Below are 27,695 nucleotides of genomic sequence, written 5' to 3' on the forward strand. Positions count from 1 at the left end.
AGTCTGCCTGCCGATACAGGGGACGCGGGTTCGTGCCCCGGTCCAGGAGGATCCCACGTGCCGCAGAGCGGCTGGTCCCGTGAGCCATGGCCACTGAGCCTGTGCTCTGCAACGGGAGAGGCCACAACAGTGAGAGGCCCAATTAGCTAAAAAAAAGAAAAAAAATAAAAAAGACAAAAATTATAACAGACAAATGGAAATATAAAGTCAAAGATTTTATATAACTCATTAATTAATGAAGGAAGCAGTGTGATATTGTGACCTGTTCCTACAGCATCTGAGAAGCTGAGATTGTTATAGGCAATCTAACAAAGATATGTTAGGATAAGATTACTGGATTAGATATAAAACTTGATCATGTCCAACACACCATAAGTCACTGGAGTTATCAGTTCCACTGGTTGGAAATTGCAACTCTTTTGGACAAAAATATACACATTAACATGTGTCTTCTCTAAGTCTCCGATTTTGGACTTCAGATCTCTAGTAAACATATGAGGTGAATTAAATACATTTCCCAAGACAATCATTATGTGCCTTAGCTCCAATGTGATATTGAAATGCACCTTCCATGCTTTTGGCCTTATTTTCAAATTTTAGATAATTTTTCTGACATACATTAGAGACGCTGGATAACTATAGAGTAAGATCTCCAAGAAGACAAGAAAGTGCAATTATCCTGGCTGCACATTGGAATCTCCTGCAAAATATTTTAAACGTACTTAAATCCTGGCTCCACTCTGAGAGATTCTGATTTAATTAATGCAGAGTGGGGCCCCAACAACACCCAGAGATGAGAACTCTGGCAGAAGGTGTGGTAATAAGGGCACAGGTGAGAGAATTAGTCTTAGAAAAGGGAGGATACCACTTGGTATACAGAAAAGAAGCAAGGGTTGGGGACTTCCCTGGTGGCGCAGTGGTCAAGAATCCACCTGCCAGTGCAGCAGACACGGATTCGATCCCTGGCCCAGGAAGATTCCACATGTCGCCAAGCAACTAAGCCCGTGCACCACAACTACTGACCCCACGCTCTAGAACCCAACGAGCCACAACTACTGAAGCCTGTGTGCCTAGAGCCCATGCTCCACAACAAGAGAAGTCACCGCAATGAGAAGGCTGCACACCACAACAAAGAGTAGCCCCCGCACGCCACAACTAGAGAAAGCCCATGCACAGCAACAAAGACCCAATGCAGCCAAAAATAAATAAATTAAATAAATTAATTTAAAAAAATTATATTAAAAAAAGGAAGCAAGGGTGGACTGGAGATGCATGATCATAGATTTAGAGGAAAAAAATAATGCCTGTTTCACTTTAATCCAGTTGTGAAAATTAAGGGAGAAGGCAGATACAATTTCTTTGAAATGGAATAATATTTTAATTAGGTTGAGTATATACACTACTCTTTCTTTGAAGCTTCCTATGTGCATGGACAGAAACAATATTTTAAGGTAAATTTAATGGTCTTTATAGAATTTTAGTTGTTAAATTCATCCTCTTTAATTTAGCTTCTTAGGTATTCTCCATTGACAAATGTGATTTCTTAAAATATATCCAGTTTTAAGAGCAAAATGTCCACTGACAAATGACTCTTTCAGCTCTTTGATGTGAGATAGTAGTCTCCGTGGCCTAACTTCTAAATGTACATGATGGATGGTGGTCATAGGAATGATACATTCTCCTAAATGAACTCATGGTTTTCTGCTGCAGTGGTTGGCCTTGCACCCCCTTTTTTTTTTTTTTTTTTGGCTGTGTTGGGTCTTCGTTTCTGTGCGAGGGCTTTCTCTAGTTGTGGCAAGCAGGGGCCACTCTTCATCACGGTGCAGGGGCCTCTCACTATCGTGGCCTCTCTTGTTGCGGAGTACAGGCTCCAGACGCGCAGGCTCAGTAGTTGTGGCTCACGGGCCTAGTTGCTCCACGGCATGTGGGATCTTCTCAGACCAGGGCTTGAACCCGTGTCCCCTGCATTGGCAGGCAGATTCTCAACCATTACACCACCAGGGAAGCCCCTTGCACCCCTTTTAAATTAAGATAATGCTTTGAAATGCAGAACAAGAATAAAATACTATGGGGATCACCATGAAATAGGGCAAAGAGGAAGTATATGTAATTCACTTGCAAAGTTCAGTACTTGGGCACAGTCTCATGACTCACCACCTCGGAGAACAATTGCACCAGCCTACAGGTGCTTCTACCAGACTGGGAGCTCTTGAAGTACAAGCTCTTGACTATTCACCTCTCTAAAATATCAGTCTTCGATAACGTTTTTGGCATTTGATAGTTGCTTAATAATATTTGCTGAATGAACAAATGGATTATACTTACGATGCCAACAATTGTTCCAAAGGCTACAGAAATAATTATAATTCAAAGCACACAGTTTCTGAGTTAAGAAGATTGAAAATTTCTTAATACGGCACATGCTAAAGTTCAGCAGTTTATTTATAGGACAATTTTGCTTCTGCTTCTCTCCCTCATTGCTGCAAATGCTAAACATCAGTCTGTCATGCATGCAAAGTGCTGATCTAATTGGCCTATAAGAGCTCTCTTTTCCCTTTCAGCATTGTAAAAATGTTAGATGGATAATCCACTTAGAGCCTCCCTTTCTGTGCTACTATATTTAAAACAGCTTGTTGTGTTGTTCATGGGGATTTATAAAATGAGTTTCTGAGAGATGAGAGATTGTAGAGTGCTAATATGCTTTCTACTTTTCCCTGAGCCTTTGAAATGATTTACCTCAGTCACAGTGGGGCTGATTTCCCTTGACATTTTTTTGACCATCTGTAGTACATAAAACAGAAATGAGAACTCTCCCAGGAAAAGATGAGGCCTTTTCTGTACTTCTTCAATGCCACTCCATGGACTTCTCTCTGGGAGCGTATCTGTGAACTTCTCTATGGGAGCGTATCTGGCTTCCTAGGGCTCCACAGTGTTATTTCTAGCAGAGAGCACAGTCCCCAAGGAAGGGAGGACTTGAGCAAGCTTTCTTTGCCACCTGTTCCTCCATGGTGCTAAGTGTTGTATTCCCTACAAACAGCAAATAACAGTGTTAGGGTATGTGATACCTTCACAAGTCTCAATATTTCTACTTCTTGATTCTGAACAATTCGAACTTTGAATGAGAGCAACACTGCCTCCGAAGCATCTAAGGCATTTTATAGGCATTATTTTCGGTGATTATTCTAATTATCACTTCAGTAAGTCTGAGTTATCATTGTCCTCAATTTATGGTAAAGAAAAAGAGTTACAGGGAGTTTATGATATATCAAGTTCCCATAGCTCATAAGAGATGAAAGAAGATAAAAGCCCATCTTTTCTGATAATTAGAAGATTCTATCTTTTGTAAAACATGGACAGTCAGAAACTTCATAAGAGCATATATCTCAGGCTCTCTTTTTAACAAAATCTCAACATGGCATAATTAGCCCATGAATATAAATATTTATACCTTATGAGGACCACATTTTTTTCTGAATATTCAATTTAGTGTCTAGAAGAGAATTCACAGCCAGAAATCAAATACATTCCCCAAGAAGTCTTCTCTGAAGTGTCTCTTTGACTTTGGAAAACTCTGTTTCCTTCTTAGTATTTCATTGATGATTGTTAAAATCATGTATTGAAATGTCTATGGAGTAGCTATCAGGTGTTGAATGCCTACTCTACCCAATACCATATTTTATATTCACCTCAAAGTGAACAATATTACCATAATTTTACAGAGGAAGAAATGGAAGCTCACAGAGATGAAATAATTTTCTCAAATTCACTAAGCTGGAAAGTGATGAAGTTGAAATTTAAACCCAGGTCCCACTAGCTTCCAGCCGTTTTCCACCTTGTCACCACAACTCAACAGAATCATGTGAATGTTCTAGTTGTCAAGAACTTCATGTCCCTCAGGTAACATAAATGATTCACTCTGAGCATTGTTAGATCACCATCCATGCAAGTATACATTTTTTCACTTTATTCTTTTGCATTTTTTAGTATGATAGTTTGAATACAGAAATTTGCTTTTAACTCATTCATGCAACACTAGGGAATATTGTTGGGTTTTCTCATTTTCAAAAAGTTAAGGGGAAATGAAATAACAAGTGAATATACGAATAGGAAAAGAAAACACTTTGCATGCTAACACCTAAATCTCAAATGGCACATCAGTTTTAAATTGTGTTAAAGCATATTAGCTTTAAAGGGTTTAGCCATTAGGGAATTTTCCATTGCCAGTAATATGGCCGATTGAAACTAGTTAGAATATTTTAATAGAAGTTTTCTTTTCATTAGAATTATTTCAAGCCTGGATATAGTCTCCAACTAATAAAGATAATCAAAATACTTTAGGGGTCTATTTAAGAAAATTAGAGCAACTGGGGCAAGCTGAAGAATTTGATTCTTGACTGAGAAGGAGAAGAAGGTGGTATTTCTGCTTTTTATGGAAAATTAACTGCCGAAATAGGATGCCAGCATGAAAATAAGGGTACATAGCACTAAAAAGCTATATCTCAGGGGGAATTTGTGTTCAGATCTCCCAGAGCATAAAATGCCACAGGCTTTCTTAGGCACACAGCAAGTCAGATGAACATGGTCTCTAAGGAGGTGAGAAACGAAGGGACATAATGATATGCACTGCCACTCAAAGCTCAAATAACAACATGGTTTATTTTTGCACATGGGGAACTTCAGTGAACTTCAAAACATACCTCTTTCAATTTCACAGCATTCTTTCTGTTAGGTCAATAACAAATAACAAAATAATCATGGACATGCCCAGCTTCTAAATGAGATCAGTTAAACTAAAGAAATGAGGAAACATGCATTCAAGACCCGAATCAGCTTTTCCCCTCCCTGAAGAGTCCTTCTTCCAAGAATATTAAATAATGGGGCACACACATGTACAGAATATTTTCTTTAAAAAGTTGGGACCTAGGAGTTTTCATTTTGGACTCAACCAAAAATGGGGCTATGAACCAGGACTATAATTGTACTTCATTTCCTCCACTTAGAAAACAGGAATGATAACATCTAACTTAACGTGTAGGGCACAGTACAAGGTTTCACACCAAGAAGGTGAATGTGTGCTGAGTTGCTTTATACCTATTTGTACGTTCTAAGGAGCAGGCTCATTCTGCAGAGAAATAACATAACAGGCATTGGAAAGGTTGAAGGTCTACCCATAGTTGATAGCAACATTGCTTTCCAGCCCCAAAAGTATAGGTGACAGCATTTACTTGGCTGTGACAGTGTTGGCTTGGCTGTCCAGGCTCACCAACCTCTCTGGCAGAGCATAGGCACCAGAGAGCATCCTCTGAAGGGACCCGATTCTGGCTTCAGGGAGACCCAAGGTCCCGGTGGCTGAGCTCTCCTGAGTCCTGCAGCTATATAATGGCCCACTAGTTGCATTTGTGAGCAAAAGCCCTCTTTTTGAATTAATATATTTGTCAAATTCTTTGATAATATAGTAAAGATTGGTAGGCGCATTTATTATATTAGGTGATCTACAGAAATCCTAGAGACCGTCTTTTATTTTGAGAACATTTCTTACTGCATGCCTCCTCCATTCCTAGCCCTCTGCAGGGCACTAAGAGGAAAAGATGAAAGATGGTAGAGACATACCCTTGTTCCTGAGGGCCATGGCATCCGTTTCAGGAATTCTAAAGAAGAAATGTTTGGGAGAATTTTAGTATACATCACAGGTTTAGAGATAAAATTCAAGAAGTCTTTACATCATTGCGGAACTGAAGTCAAAGTGAAGAATGGCCTTAAGTGGTGGACCTAGAATTAAAGAAAAGAAATCAAATGTAACATAAAATAAAACACAGAGAGAATGATCTTGAGGGTCAGTGCTATTTATGTGTTTATGGTTTTTTGCTTTAGGTCTTTCTGCCAGAGGATTCTTTGGGACTTTGTGCCTTGATTTGTATTGGCTTGTCAAGAGACAGATAAGGCTTATGTTCATTTCACCTGAGGACCTAAAAATCTGTCAGAATTTAATAACATTGACCAGAATGCAGACAGAGTCACAGTGGGAACGTATTTGCAAAAGTCAGAATTTCAAGAATGAATCTCACTTTTGTCAGGAGGTTATAAAATAACTAGGAAAACTTTTGCCTATGGCTTAGTCTCAGAAGCTATGGCCTGAATACCTTATATCACATGTGAGCCTTACTTCCAAAGCAGAGTAGATATGGAGAGGTAAACGCATTCAAAAAGTGTGATGCACAACTACTCTGATAGTTATCCTGTTAAATTCATCCAATAAGTGAGAGACTTATCGGTCTCTCACTAAGGAGAGACAACCTTAGTGGTAGTTAGTAAGAACGTTTCTGTCTGGCTGTAGAGACACAACTAGTTGAATAAGTCTGTTGTTGTTAAAGCTACTGAGGAACTTACTTTAATAGATGTATTCAATGACCAGTTATATCCTTACTGCTCTAAGTGTACTATATTAATTTGCTAGGGCTGCCATAACAAAATACACAGATTTGGTGGCTTAAACAACAGAGATTTATTTTCTCACAATTCCGGAGACCAAAATACAAGATACACTTGCTGACAGGGTCGGTTCTCTCCTTGGCTTGCAGATGGCCACCCTCTGGTACCTCCTCTTGTGGTCATCCCTCTGCATGTGCACACCTGGTATCTATTAGGGAGTCCAAATTTCCTCTTCTTATAAGGACCCCAGTCTGATTGGATAAGGTCCACCCTAAGGGCCTCATTTTAACTTAATCGCTTCTTTAAAGGCCCTATCTCCAGAGACAGTCACATTCTGAGCTACAGGGCATTGAGGCTTCAAAATACGAATTGGGGACGAGGGGAGGGCCACACAATTCAGCCCATAACAGTAGTAAGTGAAATGGATTAATTAACGTGGTTGGATGTGGTATCTGTGTGCACCATAGTAGAACAGGAGACTGTAGGATTACTTGGGAAAAAAAGTACCTATAGGAGTGATGTGGATGATGTTAATTTTATTGCTGTACAGTCAATAAGCATTGATAAAAGCAATTTGAAAGTTATAAAAATTATTGATTTATTTTCTTCCCTGGAAAATGGTAGCTTCTATTCTGTTATTTAATATTTAAACCCATGCTGGAAGGAGTAATAGAAATACCATAATAACTGATAATCAGTTTTAAAAAAGGAAATTTTTTATAGCACTTTAGCAAAAATGCATATATTCTTGCTTATAGACAATAATTTTAATACTCCAATTGTTTATTTCATGTGTCATAGATTTTTTTTAAGTTTAAAGTTTTAAAATTGTGATAAAATTGCTTTGCATTAGACTGCTGAGTTGTATCTAAAGGAATATTTTTAAAGTATTGGCAGTAAAGTTTTGAGTTATCCTGTGTAGTGTATAAATTTTGTTTTTCCTTCTCTCCCCAAAGGAGTTAGCCTGTTTTGTTTTTTTTTTTTGTCTTGTTTTGTTTTTAATGTCTGCCCTTTCACTCTATCTCACATGTCTTTACCATCTCTGGACATTTCTAGATTGTATTGAGTTCTAAGTTTTTATGTGAATATAAAATTCAAAAATTATTTGAATTCATTCAACAAATATTGAGTAAGTATCTGCAGTGTTCAAGGAAAGCAGTGTGTTAGATGTCATGTGGACTATAAAGATGAATAAAGCATAACCTTAATGAGCTGACAGTGTAATGGGGAAAACAAGATGTGTCAAAAATGAGTAGATTATTTTGTAATAAATTTAAATGTCACATAATCTATAAAAATATTGAATCATTATGCTGTATACTTTAAACTAGTATAATATTGTAAATCAACTATACTTCAAAAACAAAACAAAAATTTAAAATTAAAAAAAAGAGTAGAATGAAAAGCAGAGTGAAAAAGAGACATCAAGGAGATTGCAAATACTAGAGGAGTTCTGATGTGGGAGGGATTGCTTTTCGCTGTGGCATTAGGAGAAAGCTTCCTAAAGCAAGAGCCACTTAACCCTCATGTGAAAAGACAGTTGGAATTTCTATAGGAAAATATGGCAAGTGGGTATATGGGGGAGAGTGTTTTTAGGCAAACATGTATGAACACAAGTGGAGAAACAGAAAGTGCAGAGATGATTTAGCTATTTACCTTAAGGCAAATAGGTATTTACCTTAAGGTAAATAGGTATTTAGGTAAATACCTCAAAGATATTTACCTTTGAGAACAGCCAGAGGGATGGGCTAGCATAGGCAGATGGGGCCCTTTGGAGCCATATTAAAAGGTTCTAAATGCCAAGTTACTGAGAAGTTATTGGGAAATCATGCAGCCCAGTTAATTCACCTGATAAACCCAACATTGAAAATATTTATCAAGTGTGATTAAATGAGGGAGTTAGACAAGATTTCTTTTGACCCTTCTTGAGCAGTGGCATGCAATAGGGTGTGTTATGTTGTAACATTCATCACACTTTCCCCATCTAATTATTGAATTTGCCTATTTTCTACTTCTGTTCCTGGATGCTATGTGAATATAAAATGTCATGAGATTTTAAAAATTCAGCTCAATGTTTGTTAAATGCCTGCAATGTATAAGGCATAATGCTACTAAAGGTCTAAGGAGGAATAAGGCCCATTTATAGCTGGAAAGGAGTTGATACTTTACCTGTCATCCCATTCTAACCCATATTATTTCAATTTGGGGGATTGATTAATAAATTACAGTAAGAAGACAGGTTTATGTAGCAATTAAAAATATCAGCTAACAATCAGACAGATCAGCATTTGAGACCAAGGTCTAGCACTTAATACTGTGTGGACTTGGGCAAATTATTCAAGTTACTTAAGCTCTCTAACTTTAGAGGAATTCCCTGGCAGTCCAGTGGTTAGGACTCTGAGCTTCCACTGCAGGAGGCACAGGTTTGATCCCTGGTCAGGGAACTAAGATCCCACATGTAGGGCAGTGCAGCCAAAAAAGAAAGAAAGAAAGAAAGAAAGAAAGAAAGAGCTCCCAATGGCCAAAGCAGAAACAGTTTGAACAACAAAATAAACAATGATGTAGTATTGCATTGTAACTCAAAGTACTGAAACAAACAAACAAAAAAGATAACTACTTCAGAGTATTGTTTAAAGTATCAAATAAAAATATGTATATAGAGCAGAACCTGTAGCACAAAGTAATATTCAGGAAATGCTGGCCTTTAAGATTTCTTCAAGGAGTGTTTCTTTTCTCCAGTTTTCTGAAAATGCCCTACATCCTTGGCATTCATGGCCTTCACTCTTCATTGGCTGCTTCTGGCAGCCACGTACAGTTGTGCAGGTTGTAATCTGCTTAAGGTCACACATCTAGGGAAAGAGGTGCCCAGCAAAAATAAGATAGAATCATGTATCTATTGTGACATTTTCCAGCAGGTGGCAGTAACATGTTCTGGTCTAACAAAATCAATATTGTATGACAACTTTCTGACAGATGGAATAATGTGTCTGGAAGAGAAGGCACCTTTTTCTGATTAGCTAAAGGCACCGAGTGGACTGGGAGTGGCCCTGCTTCTGACTGTTCCTCCTCTACTGCCTTCCCCAGATAATCTTCCTTCGCCTGTCTCCTAAATGCCAGTGAAGTTCTTCCTCAGCTCTCTGCGCTTATTCCATATACTCTAATTGGGTAATTTAATACACTCTTACTGTTGTAACTATCAGCTTGTTGCTAGTGAGTCCTCAATCTTTCACTCTAGCACAGATTTCTCTTTTGAGAAATGTAGCTGCCTCCTGGATGACTTCATCTGGATGTCTCATGGAAAACTCATATTCCACATGTCAAAGACCTTATTCACAGAGGAGGCTGCACCTACCAACCCCTCAAAAATGAAACCGAGGCATCATTTTTAAAGCAAGATAACTCTGTTGTTTTTTATCAATATTTTCATGGAAAAGTTAAATTTCACTTTCATGTGTGAAATATGTACCGGGAGAAACAGAAGCCCCTGTTGCTTCCATCCGGGGTAATATTGCCCCAAAACCGTTAGGGTGTGGTATATGCTTGATCTCCCAGGATCCCTCCTAGATCACCTCACTTTGTGTGGTGGGTCCGGAAGGAACTCTGAAATTGGCCTTAACTTCTTTGGGTTTGGAAAAGAAATTCATCCTGTTTTATTAATTTTATACAACCATCCAAATTAGAATATCTATAAGTTATGCTAGACTCCATTCACTCCTCTACTACCTTTATCCTACAAATTACTAATTTTATGTGTAAATATTATACCTTTTTAATGTGCTCTCTTTCTACTCCCCTTCTCACTAGTCTGTTGTAGGCTTGTTCCATCCCTCAAATGGAAATTTTAATAAGCTCCTTATTATACTTACTATATAAGATAGTCATCTGGGCCTCCCTGGTGGCGCAAGTGGTTGAGAGTCCGCCTGCCGATGCAGGGGATACGGGTTCGTGCCCCAGTCTGGGAGGATCCCATATGCCGCGGAGCGGCTGGGCCTGTGAGCCATGGCCGCTGAGCCTGCGTGTCCGGAGCCTGCGCGTCCGGAGCCTGTGCTCCGCAACGGGGGAAGCCACAACAGTGAGAGGCCCGCATACCGCAAAAAAAAAAAAAAAAAAAAAAAAAAAAAAAGATAGTCATCTTATTCCATTATTATATATTTTTCATATACTTGACAGATATCTATCTAAAGTATGAATTTAATCTTGTTACCCCTATTTCATTCACTTTCAAGGATTCCTGTTACCTACAGGATGGAATTCAACTTCAGTCCATGAATCAGCTCTGACATAACCTTTTCTAGGAAGCTCGCTCTGACCACATCTTAAAGAAATTCTCCCTCTGTGTGTCCAGGATGCCTGCATTTCCTTACCATTACACACTCTTTTTTGTGTTACAAGGGTCAATTGATGTACTTTCTCTGTCACTAGACTATGAGCTTCTTGAGGACCCAACCTGAAGCTTAATCATCTTTGTATTCACAGTGACTAGAACAGTGCTTGAGACATATTAAATGTTCAAAAGTATGTTGAATGGATGAAAGATGCTGTGGAATGGAATGATTGAAGGAACTTCATAGAGAAGGCTGCACTAAATTGTGTTACGAGGGAAATGATATTTTTAATACACAGAGCGGGGGGCTTCCCTGGTGGTGCAGTGGTTAAGAATCTGCCTGCCAATGCAAGGGACGCAGGTTTGAGCCCTGGCCGGGGAAGATCCCACGTGCTGCGGAGCAACCAAGCCCGTGCACCACAACTACTGAGCCTGCACTCTAGAGCGCAAGATCCACAACTACTGAGCCCACGTGCCACAACTACTGAAGCCTGTGCACCTAGAGCCTGCAACAAGAGAAACCACGACAATGAGAATCCCACGCACCGCAGCAAAGAGTAGTCCTCGCTCGCGCAACTAGAGAAAGCCCGCGCACAGCAACAAAGACCCAACGCAGCCAAAAATTAATTAATTAATTAATTAATTAATTTAAAAAGAAAAAATACACAGAGGGAGGAGATAAAACCTTCCAGAAAAGGGGTTGGGAAAAAGGGATTATAAACCTTCAGGAGAATTATTCATTCATGAAGTCTTCAAGCCATGATTGGAGTTCTCCTTTTCCCTCAAGTCAGCAGAATTCATCATGAGGAGGTTTCTTCACTTGTCTCTTGTATTTTGATAATTTCCCTTTCTTTCTGGCCTTTTCTTTATGTCGGCATAAAACTTCCTTTTTATTTCTCTGAAGGCAAGAACCCACTGAGTCGAGAATGTACATGAGCTAGCTCAGCACTTTAAATATAGACAAGTCCAAACATTCTCATTTTATTAGTCCCTGCTCACCTTCCACCCCCTCCCACCTCAGTGATCTTGTCACTCATGAATCCATACTGAGAGGAAAAAATACAAAGTAATAAGGCAAACCACTTTCCTTTGAAGTGCCTGGGAAGATGTTCTGACCATTTTAGGTGATCTTATATAGCTCCATGTTCTCTTGGGGAGTAGATGCTAGATTGTGATTAAAAGTTGGCATTTTCCATTCTGACACTTCTAAAAATAAATATTTTATCTTCTAAGATAATAATTATATATCATGTTAAAGAAATAAATGTATGTAAAAAAAAGTTTTCATTCACTTTTAAGCTTAAATTTATCCTATTTTCCATGTCTTTCCTGGTTTCAAGGTGTTTTAAAGCTAGAAAAGATTATAAACATTATTGACAGATTTTATTTTTTTGGATATTATTTAAACCAGAGCTTGCATCAGTACTTCTGGGGCTACCTGTCCATCATCAGCAACCTCCTCTCTACCCTCAACCTCTTCCACAAATGCTTTCTCTACTTTCTTGCCTTAACAGGAGCATGAGTCTCCCTTGAAAAACCATCATCCTTGAATCCTCCTTGTGTATTTTGAGGCCATTGTTCTTTCTGGCCACTCCTCTCCCACTCTCTTGTTAAAAACTGTGATCATCTGAGGCTCATGGCAGTCAGGTGTACCATCTTGTCCCCCTTCATCATTGTTATTTATTAAATTTCAGTTAAGGTTCCCTTGCTTACCAGGGAGGCTGAGACTTAACTTACAGTCTTTCTCAGCCTTCCAAGCCCTTCCATTAACCTGAGATATCATAGCCTCTGAGTTCCTAGCTTTCCTCTTATTTAACAACTTTCTCCTCTACTCCACTTTAGCTTCCATTTTTATGGTCACAACTGGATCCTAGCAACTGTAACTGTTCTACTTCCCAAATCAGTAAAGCGAACAGCTCATTCGCCTTTCTTTCCAATTTGCTTCACCAAGTATTCACTGTACATACAAGTGTTCTTTAAACTCACCAAGAGTGAGTTTGTTGATCCTTTTTCTGTCTTCTGATCCACCGTTCCTTTACTTTCTTCCCTTTCGATCCATCTTGCACACCATGGTGTATCATTTCAATCACTCTCTTATTTCTCTTGATGGTAACCTAAATTCCCTAATACCTCTCCCCTCCCACACCTTAGACTATCCTACAATACCAATTTTCTTTTTATTTTTTCCTCACAAAACCTCTATCTGGCTGAAGTCAGCAACTATCCAATTTCTCATTGTCTAAAGTAGAACTGTGGAAAAATTTCAGAGAAATTCACTCAATAACACCTAACAATAGCCCTGTAAACTTGATATTACTAACCTCAAATGGGCACCCAGTGCTGCATTAGGCATGGCCACTTCTGTCTGCTCATCTCACTTCCCATACCCCACAGCAATGAAATTAAACTTTCTTCATTGTCTTCCCAATACTCCTCCCAGTTTCTTCAGACCTCACATCCTAACTGAGAAAACAGACAATTTCAGATTGGGATGTTCCTATCTTCAAGCTACCAAGCATACAAATCACCTATATCTATGGTAACTTCACCTTCCTTCCCATCAGTGACAACCAGAATGCTTTATGTTCTCCTATCTTTGTGTTATATTTGATTCCGCACCTTGGGTGCCATATTCTTGCCCCTCTCAGGGATTTTACATCATTGATTTTTCCTTCTCTCCTCAGCACAGCCAACCTCTCCAACTCACTAATCCCTTCAATTGACTTTTCAACATATGCAAGTCTCTCTCTTTATGACCAAAATAAGCAAAACACGTCTCTCAAGTTACTGCTCTATTTCTCCCCTTCACTTTAACACTAAACCATTCAAGAAATTATCTTCACCCGCTATCTCTCAGTCAACCCTTCACCAGTTCGATCTGCCTTCCAGTCTTTTTACTTCCACCAAAACAGTTTTGCTCTACAGTTTATATGCATGTTGCTAAACTCAAAGGATATATTATATTTAAGTTCCTATCTAATTTATACTCTCAGTAAGAATTAAATATTGTTAACAATATTCTTCGCTTCTAATTTTCTTCCATCCTTCTTCTTGTCTGCTTTTGCTCCTCTGCCATCATATTAAATGTCAGCATTTTTCAAGGCTTGGCTCTGGACATTTTCCTCATCACTCTTGAAGCAACTTCATTCACACCTACTGTTTCAATTACCAACCACTATAACTCAGATGACTCACAAATTACTTGTTCAGTTAAGACCTCTCCACTGAGCTCCAAGACTACCAATCCAATGTCTTTTGAACATCTTGGTACCCAATTCATGGTCTTTCTTTTCTCCCAAATCAGGCTTCTTCTGGTGCTCTGACATTATTTAATCATACCACAACTCAGTTAGCTGTGTACGCCAGAAAGAAAAATGAAATTCTCTGTCTTTCTCAAACCTCAGATTCAGTCCATTATCTAGTCTTGTCAGTTTTACATCCTAAATAGCTTTCAACTTAGTTCACTTCTCTTTATTTCCATAACCACTCTTTGTCGTCACTTGCTTGGAGCACTACCATACTCTCATAATTGATCTTCTCATGTACATATTGACCTTCCTCCAGTCCATCCAACTCTTGAGCAGTGGCTCTCAACCAAGGGTGACTTTGCTCCCCATCAGAGATTTGACAATGTCTGAGCACACTTTAATGGTCACGGCTAGGGGACAGCGTTACTAGCATCTAGCGGGCAAAAAGGAGGAAGGCTGCTAAACATCCTACAATGTACAGAATAGGCCCCTCACAACAGAGAATTATCTGGTTCAAAATGTCAGTGGTGCCAGTGGAGGGACATACAAACTATTATGATCTTAGCTGAGTGAGGAGTTACTGAAGAATTTTCAGCAATTTGTGTGTGTGTGTGTGAGAGTGTGTACATTTGCACACATGATAGAATCAGGTCTGCAGTGTGAAAAGCTTAGCCTACCTCTAGAGTAGATTTTGCTAAAGTAGGATATTTATCCTTCAAATATCAGCTGAAGATCTTTTCCCCAGGGTGGCTTTTTATGACTTTCCTCACTAGGCTAATTCCTCTATTTTAGGTGCTCAGAGTGTATGTATCTCTCCTTTGTAATCTGTACATAGTTACATATTTACATTTATTTATGTGCTTTACTACGCTTTGTCTCCCTTACTAGACTGGAAGCTACAACAGATGAATCATAATCCTTTATTTTGTTTTATTTAATTTCAAATGAAATTGCACTACAAATGGTTGATTGTTGGATGTTAGATGTTCAGTGACTAAATCTCTTCCTATAACATACGAGAAAACTTAGTCCCAGATATATCAAGTGACGTGAAGAAAGTCACGCAGCTAATAAGTAGTGAAGGGAAGGCTTGAACCCAAGTTTCTCATAATCCAAAGCTGTGGTGGTTTTCCCCTCTAAACTGGTGTTGGGTGCATTTGTTTAAGCCTGTAGATTTTCACTCAGAGTAAATCTTTTGTAGAAGCACAGTGCATAAAACAGATTGAAAGATTTTAAAGCAGATCATTGCTTTGATTAGAGATAGCTCAATTCAACCTTATCTAAGAAGTTCTTTTCTACACAGGCCCCTTCTTACCACTTGCCAGGGTGCTAAGGAACTTGCCACAGACTGACTTGGATCTGATGATCAAGGCGTAGAAATGGGTCTACTATTTTCATTTGTGGATTGTCTGCGGGGCCCCTACTGCCTCAATATGTAATGTACTTTTGATAGTTGTGAATTCGGAGTTGGGAATATCAATATAGCATAAGTTAGTGTCATCACTGCCTGAAATTTGCTTAAATGATTTCACCAAATCACATTTCATGTTTCTATATGAAACAGAGAGATGATACTTTCACATTATCTATCAAGTTCGTGGACCAAGTTCAGCATTCCTCCCTTTGTCAAAACGAAAATTTTCTGAACAAGAATCACTACTTTTTTAGGCATCTTGGTTTTTTCTTTATTTAACTTAGTTTATTTTTGCCAATGCTAGGAGTTGGATTAAATTGTTGAAACAAGAGCAAAGAAACATATTGCATCCATTTCATAGAGTCATTTCATGTGACAGTGGGAGAGGACACCAGACTGAACTGAGTTGGGAATTCTGTGCTCGTCCACTAGCTCAGGAGCTCACACCACATGCCGTGGCTTGTCTGACACTGTGTCTTGACAACGTAAAGCAAACTGCTGTTATGAACCTTTGGGTTTTTTGCTAATAGTTGGAAACACAAATGTTAAAGGCAATGCCTTGAAAAAAATGGAAACTTCTTTTCCTTTGTTTTACTCCTGTAAGTGTTTTTAGTTCCAGTTAAACATTCACAGTAAAGAAGATAGTATATATCATATACTGGGGAGGGGGGAGATTTAAAGATGAGATGATTAAACACATTCCAATATTTTCTAATTATATATTGTATATATGTAGTATATATATTATGTATGTAGTATCTGTATATATATATATATATATATATATATATGTGTGTGTGTGTGTGTGTATTCTGTATGTGAAAATTAGAAAACATAAACATGCTAAGAAGTTAAGAGGTTATTTTTCTGAAAGCATTGCCTTTCTAACCATATCATAGATACAGGAAATATACCTACTCTGAGAAATGTTTTAGAGTTTTTAGCTGTCTCTCAAACTTGACTCATTCATGCCAGTGTATTTAAAATGTAACAAAAGTGAAGAGCAATTTATCACATCTTTGTCTGAATGGTTGTTGTTTAGAAAATACCACCTCATGTACAAAAATATAAAACTTGTGAGTAGCTATTAAAACCTTTTTCAATGTATTACTTGATTTAAAAAAAATACACTTTGCTTCTCAAGCTGTCTTGGCTAATTTACTTATTTTCACAATTTTTTATTCAAAATAATTAGTCTGATTGACTTGGTTTGTTTTATTAGATTGTATTAATTTATAAAATAAGAAACACTAGACTCCCTGTATTCGAAATATTCTTTATACTTTTTTCCATTGGGAAACTTTTCTCTCTCCAGTTTTGAATTACTGTCTCAAAGAAGTAATTTCACAATCTCTATGAACTGCCAAACTGTACTTTTGTATGGTAGCTGAATAGGATTGGGAGCTCTGTAATTACTAAGTTTATCACTATAGGATGAGCATGACATTAAACAAAAACTCATTTCCTTCTGTCTTAAGCATATAATGTTGATATATAGCTATTTTTTGAAATCCCTTGTGGACATTTCTCAGGCCTTAGGAAGTTGCATCTATTAACGTATATTATGTTGTATTTTGACTCTTATTTTCACTTTCTCTCTTTTATGAGAGCAAAAAAAGCCACATGAAAGAAAAGCTAATTCAGAAGTGGAACCAGTGGCAGAAAAATAAACTAAGCCTCAGATGTGTGTTTGCCATTCTTGGCTAAGTTATCAACATTTTACCCGAAGCATATTGGAAAGCATCACTCATAGAAACCTCCTCCCTCACTCACTCCCGCCTTCTAAACCCCCTAAAAACCACATCTGTTTCCCACTGATAGCTTTAACACACATCCCTTTAATGTCTTCTAACAGGAAGTGGAAATTGAGAGAAATTTGTGTTCACCAACATTTAAGAGTCAGCCTGGGAGCCAGTCCGATGATTCTGTGAAAGATTCAGACAAGAAAGGTGAGGAAACACCTTTTGACAAGATGTCACCTGAAAGTGGTCACAGCCACATCTTTGAAGGTTAGCACAATATTTTGATGTGATTTCTTGGGATTATATATTATACAGCATGAGTGGTTAATAAATAAAATCTTTATAAGTTTTGTTTAAAAATTGGGAAGGAATAGCTCAAGAAACACAATTCAGGGGGGAAAAAGGAAGGTATATTTAAATACTTCTCTCTATACCATATTTGCTTTAATTTTTAAAAGTAAAATATATTTTAATTAATTATAAATCAGTACAATAAGCATTTTCTGTATTATGCTTTTGGAACAATGCATTTGACCATCATTTGACTTTTCCTTTTGTGAAAGAAAGGAAAACATATTTGTCTCTCTGTCTATGGGAAATAAAAGGATAAAATATAAGTAATTGTTGGTGGCAAAACAAAAAAAGTTTAATGCCTTCAGCATCTCTTTTTCAGACAATTAAACTTAATGTGCTTAATGAATTCAGAATAAAAAGTGACATGAGAGTGTCATAATTTAAGGGAAAACCTCTTAAATTAGATCAATGTTTTACAAATGTCATTAAAAAGTCACTAGCTCATATGTTAGAAATTACACTATCAATATAATTTCAAATATGACATAAGTGCAAAATATAAATAATTTATTATAAAATAGAGATATCGTTTATCATTTCTGATTAGTCACATTCTGGGTTTTTCCATTTTAGCCAAGTAATGCATATTATAGTATTTGTGATGTTTGTTAAAGATCATAATTAGTACAACTTTTAGGACATTCTTTGATATATATATTTATATATAGCCAAATATCAAGTTACCAGTCAACATTAGTAATGTGGAATAGTCTTTGGAGTATGACAGACAGGTCACAATTTTGGAAAGCAAATGATACTCTACTTTAAAACTTTGCTATTCAAAATGTCTTCCGTGAATCAGACCAGGAGCATCACCTGGAGGCATATTAGAAATGCAGAACCTTGGGCCCCTCACCAGTCCTACTGAATCAGAATCAGCATGTTAACAAGATCCTCAGATGATTCGTGTGCACGTTAAAGTTTGAGAAGCTATACTCTATGATAGTACAGACTGAACCTCAGAATGACTTACATATGATTTAGCCCATTCTGTTTCCAATTAGTTTAAGTATGTAATTTGGAGTGGGAGGTGGTGTGGAAAGAATAAAGGGGAGTTTTCTAAGGATGGGCCAAGCGTGGATTTCTAAATACCTTCGAATTAGAATCTCAATCTCTCTTTTTCATTTTCAATTAATTTTGGTATGCCCAATTGATATCCTAATAGGATTAGTATCAGTCTTGAAAAATTTACTCCACATATTTCTAGTCTTGTGATTAAACTTTGTGTGCACTTTGCTGAATGGAAAAGAATTAGATTAGCAGAGGCCAAAAACAGGGAAGCTTTAGGGAATGATTTATGTTCTGATGTTGCTGGCCTGTGGAGATCTTAGCACTGGGAGGTGTATATGAGGTTGGCAAACTGATCAAAGTTACGTGACATAAACAACTCTCATCTCACCCTACTTCTCCTGTCCCATGTTTTCTTTGGTTTCCCTGCAAAGCTTCTTAAAAGTCTCTTTACTTTACAAGCTTAGAAAAGGCAGTCTTGGAGGGCAGCTATAATTTAGTATCAAGATATGACTTAGAGGGGAGGAGTCAAGATGGTGATGTGGGAAGACGCGGAGTTAGCGTCTCCCCACAACTAGGGTGCCTGCCGGCATCTAGTGGAGAACTCTGACCCCCAAGGAGACAGTAGGAACCCCAAAGTGAACTGTTAGGATGTGGGGGGACCGAAGGGGGAGGAGAAGTGGCCCCTGAGGCCAGGGAGATCAGGAGAGACAGGTGAGAGAGACTCTCCAGGAAGAGCGGGAGAGGAGCAGAGGGCAGTCGCCTGGCCCACTCAGGCTGGGGAGCCTGCTGAGCTCCCAATCCACTTCCCACCCCTCCAAAGCCCCATCCAGGCTGTGTGGGTCCTGGGGGCATAGGAGGGAGGCTGAGGGGAGAACAGGAGAGGCAGATGGGAGGGGCCCTGTGGGAGGAGCAGGAGAAGAGTGGAGGGCGATTCCCCTGCCCACTCAGCCTGGGGAGCCAGCTGAGCTCCCAGGCCAATCCTCTGCCCTCCAAAGCTGCCTTCAGGTCATGTGGGTCTTTGGGGACATAGGAGGTAGGCCTAGGGGACAACAGGAGAAGCAGGTGGGAGGGGCCCTCCCAGACCCCAGACCAGAGAAGCAGAAGTGAGGATGGTGTTTGCCCCACCCACTTGAGCACAGGAAGCCTGCTGGGCTCCCAAGTGAGGTCCCCTGCCCTCTGAGACCATGGGTGGGGGGCAAGCCTGGGCCCCTTCTGTTCCTTGAGCCTAAACCCACCCCCTATATCCCCTAGGGCATTTTCCATCCCTGTGGTTCCTGAGCATTGGCTCTGCCCACCGCCCAAACCTCTCCCTTGTTTAGACCCCACTCTCCACAACCAAGTCCTTCCCCCTCACACCCCCTTACCCCCCAACCCTGCACTTTTTTTTTCCTTCCTCCTCTTTTTTACTACTGTCGTACTGTTGTACCTTCTGGCTGTTGATTCATCTATATTTTTTATTTTTACATTCTTTCTAACATATCTGTTAGTTCCTAGTCTAATTTAATTTTTTACTTTGCTATTGTTCTCTTTTTTTTTTTTTTTTGCTGCCCCACGTGGCTTGCAGAATCTTGATTCATGAGCCTGGGGTCGGGTGGAAGCTCCTGCAGTGGGAGCTCTGAGTCCAAAACACTGGATTAACAGAGAACCTCAGAATCCAGGGAATATTCATCAGAGTGTGGTCTCACAGAGTTCCTCATCTCAGCACCAAGACCCAACTCTACCAATAGCCTACAAATTCCAGTGTTGGAAACCTCAGGCCAAACAACCAGTAAAACAGGAACACAATCCCAATCATAAAAAAAAAAAAAGGCAAAAAATATGTCACAGATGAAGGAGCAAGTTAAAAACCTGCAAGATCAAATAAATGAAGAGGATATAAGTAATCTCCCTGAAAAAGAACTCAGAGTAATGATAGTAAAGATGATCCAGAATCTCAGAAATAGAATGGAAGCACAGATTGAGAAAATACAAGAAATGTTTAACAAGGATCTAGAAGAACTAAACAACAAACAAACAGAGATGAACAACACAGTAACTGAAATGAAAAATACACTAGAAGGAATCAATAACAGAATTACGGAGGCAGAAGAATGAATAAGTGAGCTGGAAGACAAAATGGTGGAAATAACTGCCGAGGAGCAGAATAAAGAAAAAAGAATGAAAAGAATTGAAGACGATCTCAGAGACCTCTGGGACAGCAGTAAATGCACCAACATTCGAATTGTAGGGATCCCAGAAGAAGAAGAGAAAAAGAAAGGGTCTGAGAAAATAGTTGAAGAGATTATAGTGGAAAACTTCCCTAACATGGGAAAAGAAATAGTCACCCAAGTCCAGGAAGCACAGAGAGTACTATACAGGATAAACCCAAGGAAAAACACAACAAGACATGTATTAATCAAACTAACAAAAATTAAATTCAAAGAAAAAATATTAAAAGCAGCAAGGGAAAACAAAAAATAACATAAAAAGGAATCCCTAAAAGGTTATCAGCTGATTTTCCAGCAGAAACTCTGCAGGCCAGAAGGGAGTGGCAGTATATACTTAAAGTGATGAAAGAGAAAAACCTACCACCAAGATTACTCTACCCAGCAACGATCTTATTCAGATTCTATGGAGAAGTTTTTCAGACAAGCAAAAGCTAACAGACTTCAGCACCACCAAACCAGCTTTACAACAAATGCTAAAGAAACTTCTCTAAGCAGGAAACACAAGAGAAGAAAAAGACCCACAAAAACAAACCCAGAACAATTAAGAAAATGGTAATAGGAACATACATATCGGTAATAACCTTGAATGTAAATGGATTAAATGCCCCAACCAAAAGACACAGTCTGGTTGAATGGATACAAAAACAAGACCCATATATATGCTGTCTACAAGAGACCCACTTCAGATCCAGGGACACATACAGACTGAAAGTGAAGGGATGGAAAAAGTTATTCCATGCAAATTGAAATCAAAAGAATGCTGGAGTAGCAACACTTATATAAGATAAAATAGGCTTTAAAATAAAGATTATTACAAGAGATAAGGAGGGACAGGATATAATTATCAAAGGATCAACCCAAGAAGAAGATATAACAATTATAAATGTTTATGCATCCAACATAGGAGCACCTCAATACATAAGGAAAATGCTAACAACAATGAAAGGAGAAATCAACAGTAACACAATAATAGTAAGGGACTTTAGCACCCCACTTACACCAAAGGACAGATCATCCAAACAGAAAATAAATAAGGAGACACAAGCTTTAAATGACACAATAGACCAGATGGATCTAATTGATATTTATAGAACAGTCCACCCAAAAGTGGCAGAATACACCTTTTTCTCAAGTGCACATGGAATATTCTCCAGATACATCACATCTTGGGTCACAAGTCAAGCCTTGGTAAATTTAAGAAAATTGAAATCATATCACCCATCTTTTCTGACCAGAACACTATGAGATTGGAAATCAATTACAGGAATAAACAGTAAAAAAACACAAATACATAGAGGTTAAACATGTGCTACAAAATACCCAAGAGATCACTGAAGAAATCAAAGAAGAAATAAAAAAATACATAGAAACAAATGACAACAAAAACACGATAACCCAAAACCTATGGGATGCAGTCAAAGCAATTCTAAGAAGGAAGTTTATAGCAATTCAATCTCATCTCAAGAAACAAGAAAAATCTCAAATAAGCAATCTAACCCTACACTTAAAACAACTCGAGAAAGAACAAAGAAAACCCAAAGTCAGTAGAAGGAAAGAAATCATAAAGATCAGAGCAGAAATAAAGAAATAGAAATGAAGAAAACAATAGCAAAGATCAATAAAACTAAAAGCTGGTTCTTTGAGAAGATAAACAAAATTGATAAACCCTTAGCCAGACTCATCAAGAAAAAAAGGGAGTGGGCACAAATCAATAAACTTAGAAATGAAAAGGGAGAAATCACAACTGACACAGCAGAAATAAAAAGGATTATAAGAGACTACTACAAACAACTTTATGCCAATAAAATGGACAACCATAAAGAAATGGACAAATTCTTGGAAAGGTACAATTTTCCAAGACTGAACAGCAAGAATTAGAAAATATAAATAGACCTGTCACAAGTAATGATATTGAAACCGTAATTAGAAATCTTCCAACAAACAAAACTCCAGGACCAGATGGCTTCACAGGCAAATTCTATCAAACATTTAGAGAAGAGATAACACCGATCCTTCTCAAACTCTTCCAAAAAATTGCAGAGGGAGAAACACTCCTAAATTCATTCTACAAAGCCACCACCACCCTGATACCAAAACCAGAAAAAGATATCACAAAAAAGAAAATTCTAGATGAATATCACTGATGAACATAGATGCAAAAATCCTGAACAAAATACTAGCAAACAGAATCCAACAGCACATTAAAAGAATCATACACCATGATCAAGTGGGATTTATCCCAGGGACACAAGGATTCATCAATATATGCAAATCAATCATTGTGATACACCACATTAACAAATTAAGGAATAAAAACCATATGATCATCTCAATAGATGCAGAAAAAGCTTTGACAAAATTCCACACCCATTTATGATAAACACTCTCCAGAAAGTGGGCATAGAGGGAACCTACCTCAACCTAATAAAGGCCATATATGACAAACCTGCAGCAAGCATCATACTCAATGGTGAAAAACTGAAAGCATTTCCACTAGGATCAGGAACAAGACAAGGATGTCCACTCTCGCCACTCTTATTCAACATAGTTTTGGAAGTCCTAGCCATGGAAATCAGAGAAGAAAAATAAATAAAAGGGATACAAATTGGAAAAGAAGAAGTAAAACTGTCACTTTTTGCAGATGACATGATACTATACAGAGAAAGTCCTAAAGATTCCACCAGAAAACTATTAGAACTACTAGAAATCAATGAAGTTGGTAAGGTTGCAGAATACCAAATTAATGCACAGAAATCTCGGGTATTCCTATACACCCACAACAAAAAATCAGAAAGAGAAATTAAAGAAACACTTCCATTTACCATTGCAACAAAGGGATAAAATACCTAGGAATAAACCTGCCTAAGGAGGGGGAAAACTTGTACTCAGAATACTATAGAACACTGATGAAAGAAATCAAAGATGACATAAACAGATGGAGAAATATACCATGTTCCTGGATTGGAAGAATCAATATTGTGAATATGACTCTACTACCTGAAGCAATCTACAGATTCAATGCAATCCCTATCAAACTACCCATGGCATTCTTCACAGAATTAGAACAAAAAAATCTTAAAATTCGTATGGAAACAAAAAAGACTCTGAATAGCCAAAGCAATCTTGAGAAAGAAAAACAGAGTTGGAGGAATCAGGCTTCCTGACTTCAAACTATACCACAAAGCTACAGTAATCAAAACAGCATGGTCCTGGCACAAAAGAAGAAATAAAGATCAATGGTACAGGATAGAATGCCCAGAGTTAAACCCATACACATATGGACACCTAATTTACGACAAAGGTGGCAAGAACATACAATGGAGAAAAGACAGCCTCTTCAATAAGTGGTGCTGGGAAAACTGGACAGCTACATGTAAAAGAATGAAATTAGAACACTACCTAACACCATACACAAAAATAAACTCCAAATGGATTAAAGGCTTAAATGTAAGACCAGACACTATAAAACTTTAGGGAAAGACATAAGAAAAACACTCTTTAACATAAACCACAGCAAGATCTTTTTTGACCCACCTCCTAGAGTAACAAAAATAAAAGCAAAAATAACAAATGAGACCTAATGAAAATTAAAAGCTTTTGAACAGCAAAGGAAACCATAAACAAGACAACCCTCAGAATGGGAGATAATATTTGCAAATGAAACTACAGACAAAGGATTAATCTCCAAAATATACAGACAGCTCATGGAGCTCAATATCAAATAAACAAACAATCCAGTTAAAAAATGGGTGGAAGACCTAAATAGACATTTCACCAAGGAAGACACACACATAGCCAAGAGGCTCATGAAGAGATACTCAACATCACTAATTATTAGGAAAATGCAAATCAAAACTACAATTAGGTATCACCTCATACCGGTCAGAATGGCCATTATCAAAAAAGCTAGAAAAAATAAATGCTGGAAAGGGTGTGGAGAAAAGGGAATCCTCTTGCCCTGTTGGTGGGAATTTAAATTGATACAACCACTATGGAGAACAGTATGGAGGTTCCTTTAAAAACTAAAAATAGTGCTACCATATGACCCAGCAATCCCACTACTGGGCATATACCCTGAGAAAACCATAATTCAAAAAGAGACATGCACCACAATGTTCATTGCAGCTCTATTTACAATAGCCAGGACATGGAAGCAACTTAAATGTCCACTGACAGATGAATGGAGAAAGAAGATGTGGCACACATATACAACGGAATATTACTGAGGCATTAAAAGAAATGGAATTGAGTTATTTGTAGTGAGGTGGATGGACCTAGAGTCTGTCATACAGAGTGAAGTAAGTCAGAAAGGGAAAAATCAATACTGTATGCTAACGCATATATATGGAACTTAAAAAACAAAATTGATACTGATGAACCTAGTTGCAGGGCAGGAATAAAGAGGTAGACACAGAATGGATTTGATAGCATGGGGTGGGGTGGTGAAGCTGGGGCAAAGTGAGAGTAGCATCGGTGTATATACAATACCGAATGTAAAGTAGTTGGCTGGTGGGAAGCTGCAGAATAGAAAAGGGAGGTCAGTGCTTTGCGATGACCTAGAGGGGTGGGATAGGGAGGATGGGAGGGAGCCTCAAGAGGAAGGGGATATGGGGACAGGTGTATGCATATGTCTGATTCGCTTTGTTGTGCGACAGAAGCTAACACGGTATTGTGAAGCAATTATAATCCAATAAAGATGTATTTTTTTAAAAAGAGATATGACAAATTTAAGCGTGATCACAGATTTAAATTTCCAGGTATACGAAAAAAAACCATTGTAGGGAAATTGCACTAAGGTTGATGATAGCAACCAACTTCATTTTTATTTTATCTGCACATTGCCCAAGAACTCTAATCCCTATGCATCACTGCTTTTTTTTTTTTTTTTGCGGTACGCGGGCCTCTCACTGTTGTAGCCTCTCCTGTTGTGGAGCACAGGCTCCAGACGCACAGGCTCAGCGGCCGTGGCTCACGGGCCCAGCCACTCCGTGGCATGTGGGATCTTCCCGGACCGGGGAACGAACCCATGTCCCCTGCATCGGCAGGCGGACTCTCAACCACTGTGCCACCAGGGAAGCCCATCACTGCTTTTTAAAAGAGAAACTTCTTTTATTATAGGATACTTTTTTTCTTTTTTATAAATGTATTTATTTTATTTATTTATTTTTGGCTGCATTGGGTCTTTGTTGCTGCGTGCGGGCTTTCTCTAGTTGCAGTGAGCGGGGGCTACTCTTAATTGCGGTGTGCGGGCTTCTCATTGCGGTGGCTTCTCTTGTTGCAGAGCACAGGCTCTAGGCGTGCAGGCTTCAGTAATTGTGGCACGTGTGCTCTAGAGTGCAAGCTCAGTAGTTGTGGCACATGGGCTTAGTTGCTCTGAGACATGTGGGATCTTCCCAGACCAGGGCTCAAATCCGTGTCCCCTGCATTGGCAGGCAGATTCTTAATCACTGTGCCACCAGGGAAGCCCCATTATGGGATCCTTTTAATTCTTCCGTGGTGGCCAAAATTTTTCTCTCTGATGGTATGATCATAAGCCCTTTTAATACTTAGAGTTAATTTATAATCGTGACAAAACCTACACAACCAAAGAGTATATTGATGTCGTTCTGCTGCAAAGAGAATTTTTCCCAGAAGATAAATACAAGTGTCTGAATAAAATGTGATAACTGAAAGATGTCAGAGTTTATACAATTATATGAGTGACTATAATGGCCTCACATATTAGTTAAACCTCTTAAGTAGCCTCAAGCATTTCATACTTGTATGTATTATTTATTTATAGCTCTTTCATAAACAGTAGAATTTTTAAAATAAACTAACAATAGATCATTAAAATGTAGCTACCTAATGTCCTGCATTGTTAGAATTTAGTAAAATCAATGTAAATTGATAGTCCCATCTCAGGACTCAGGAATAGAGATGCCTGATGGATTAGTTCAGGCCCCTTATCCTCAACTGCAGGTCCCAGGGAGCAGCACAGAAGGCACTGGAATTTCCCCAGACTCCTTTCTATGTTTGATGAGCCATCCCAGGCTGTGTTTAATTGCTCTTACCACCCTTTTCTTAGGTTTGCTAAGATTTCCTCACTGATCTACGGGTGTCAAATAAAACACAGTGCTGTGTGTACACATTAGTGCATTCCATTCACATTTTCTGTGGTATGTACTCTAGCAGTTAATTGTTCCAATGATTCTAGGAAGACATGGCTCATTTGAAATTAAATGTCAAGCATGATAAATCCATAATTTGACAAATTTGGATGACGTGATAGGTATGAGAAAAAAATAAATTTATATAAATGGTTTTGATGGAAGTATCATAGGGATATAAAAAATCTGATTTGTGGAATTTCCTTTAGAAATTTAAAAGCCGATAAGTTGGAAAGTGAATATCGAGAGCCTTGGGTACTGATTTACATGGTTTGATCTACTTAGGTTTGATCCACCTGTACATAGTGTAAAACATCTACTTTTTCTGCTGAAAAATTCTGGTCTAAGGGATGCTTCACATATCACAGGTGATTGGGTAATGTTTATCAAGTTTAAATTACTTGGGATTTTTTATATGACAATTACCTGCTTTTCACTTGTATTCTCTAAACCATAATTTTAATATTAATTTTCTAAGTCATCAACATGTAAAATGCTAACAGATAAAATATACATTCAAAGTCACTTTTTTTTTTTTGGTATGCGGGCCTCTCACTGTTGTGGTCTCTCCCGTTGTGGAGCACAGGCTCCGGACACGCAGGCTCAGCAGCCATGGCTTACGGGCCCAGCCGCTCTGCGGTATGTGGGATCTTCCCGGACTGGGGCACGAACCCATGTCCCCTGCATCGGCAGGCAGACTCTCAACCACTGCGCCACCAGGGAAGCCCCAAAATCACTTCTTCAAGGCTTTTGTGATAAACCTTAGAAATTACCTGCTGTATACCTCTTTTTATTATGCTCCATTAAAGCTAAACTC

General features: G+C 38.4%; 1 protein-coding gene across 2 annotated transcripts in view; it reads left to right on the forward strand.

Annotated features, from left to right (window-relative positions):
• Nucleotides 1-27,695, forward strand: part of XIRP2 (xin actin binding repeat containing 2) — a 300,619-nt gene that overhangs the window by 171,519 nt on the left and 101,405 nt on the right. For both annotated transcript variants that reach the window (XM_060106699.1, XM_060106698.1), the window contains exon 2: nucleotides 17,271-17,424. In XM_060106699.1, the coding sequence (XP_059962682.1) occupies nucleotides 17,271-17,424 (154 nt within the window). The remainder of the gene's footprint in view (nucleotides 1-17,270; nucleotides 17,425-27,695) is intronic.

Source organism: Mesoplodon densirostris, chromosome 8, assembly GCF_025265405.1.
Source record: "Mesoplodon densirostris isolate mMesDen1 chromosome 8, mMesDen1 primary haplotype, whole genome shotgun sequence".
NCBI lineage: Eukaryota > Metazoa > Chordata > Mammalia > Artiodactyla > Ziphiidae > Mesoplodon > Mesoplodon densirostris.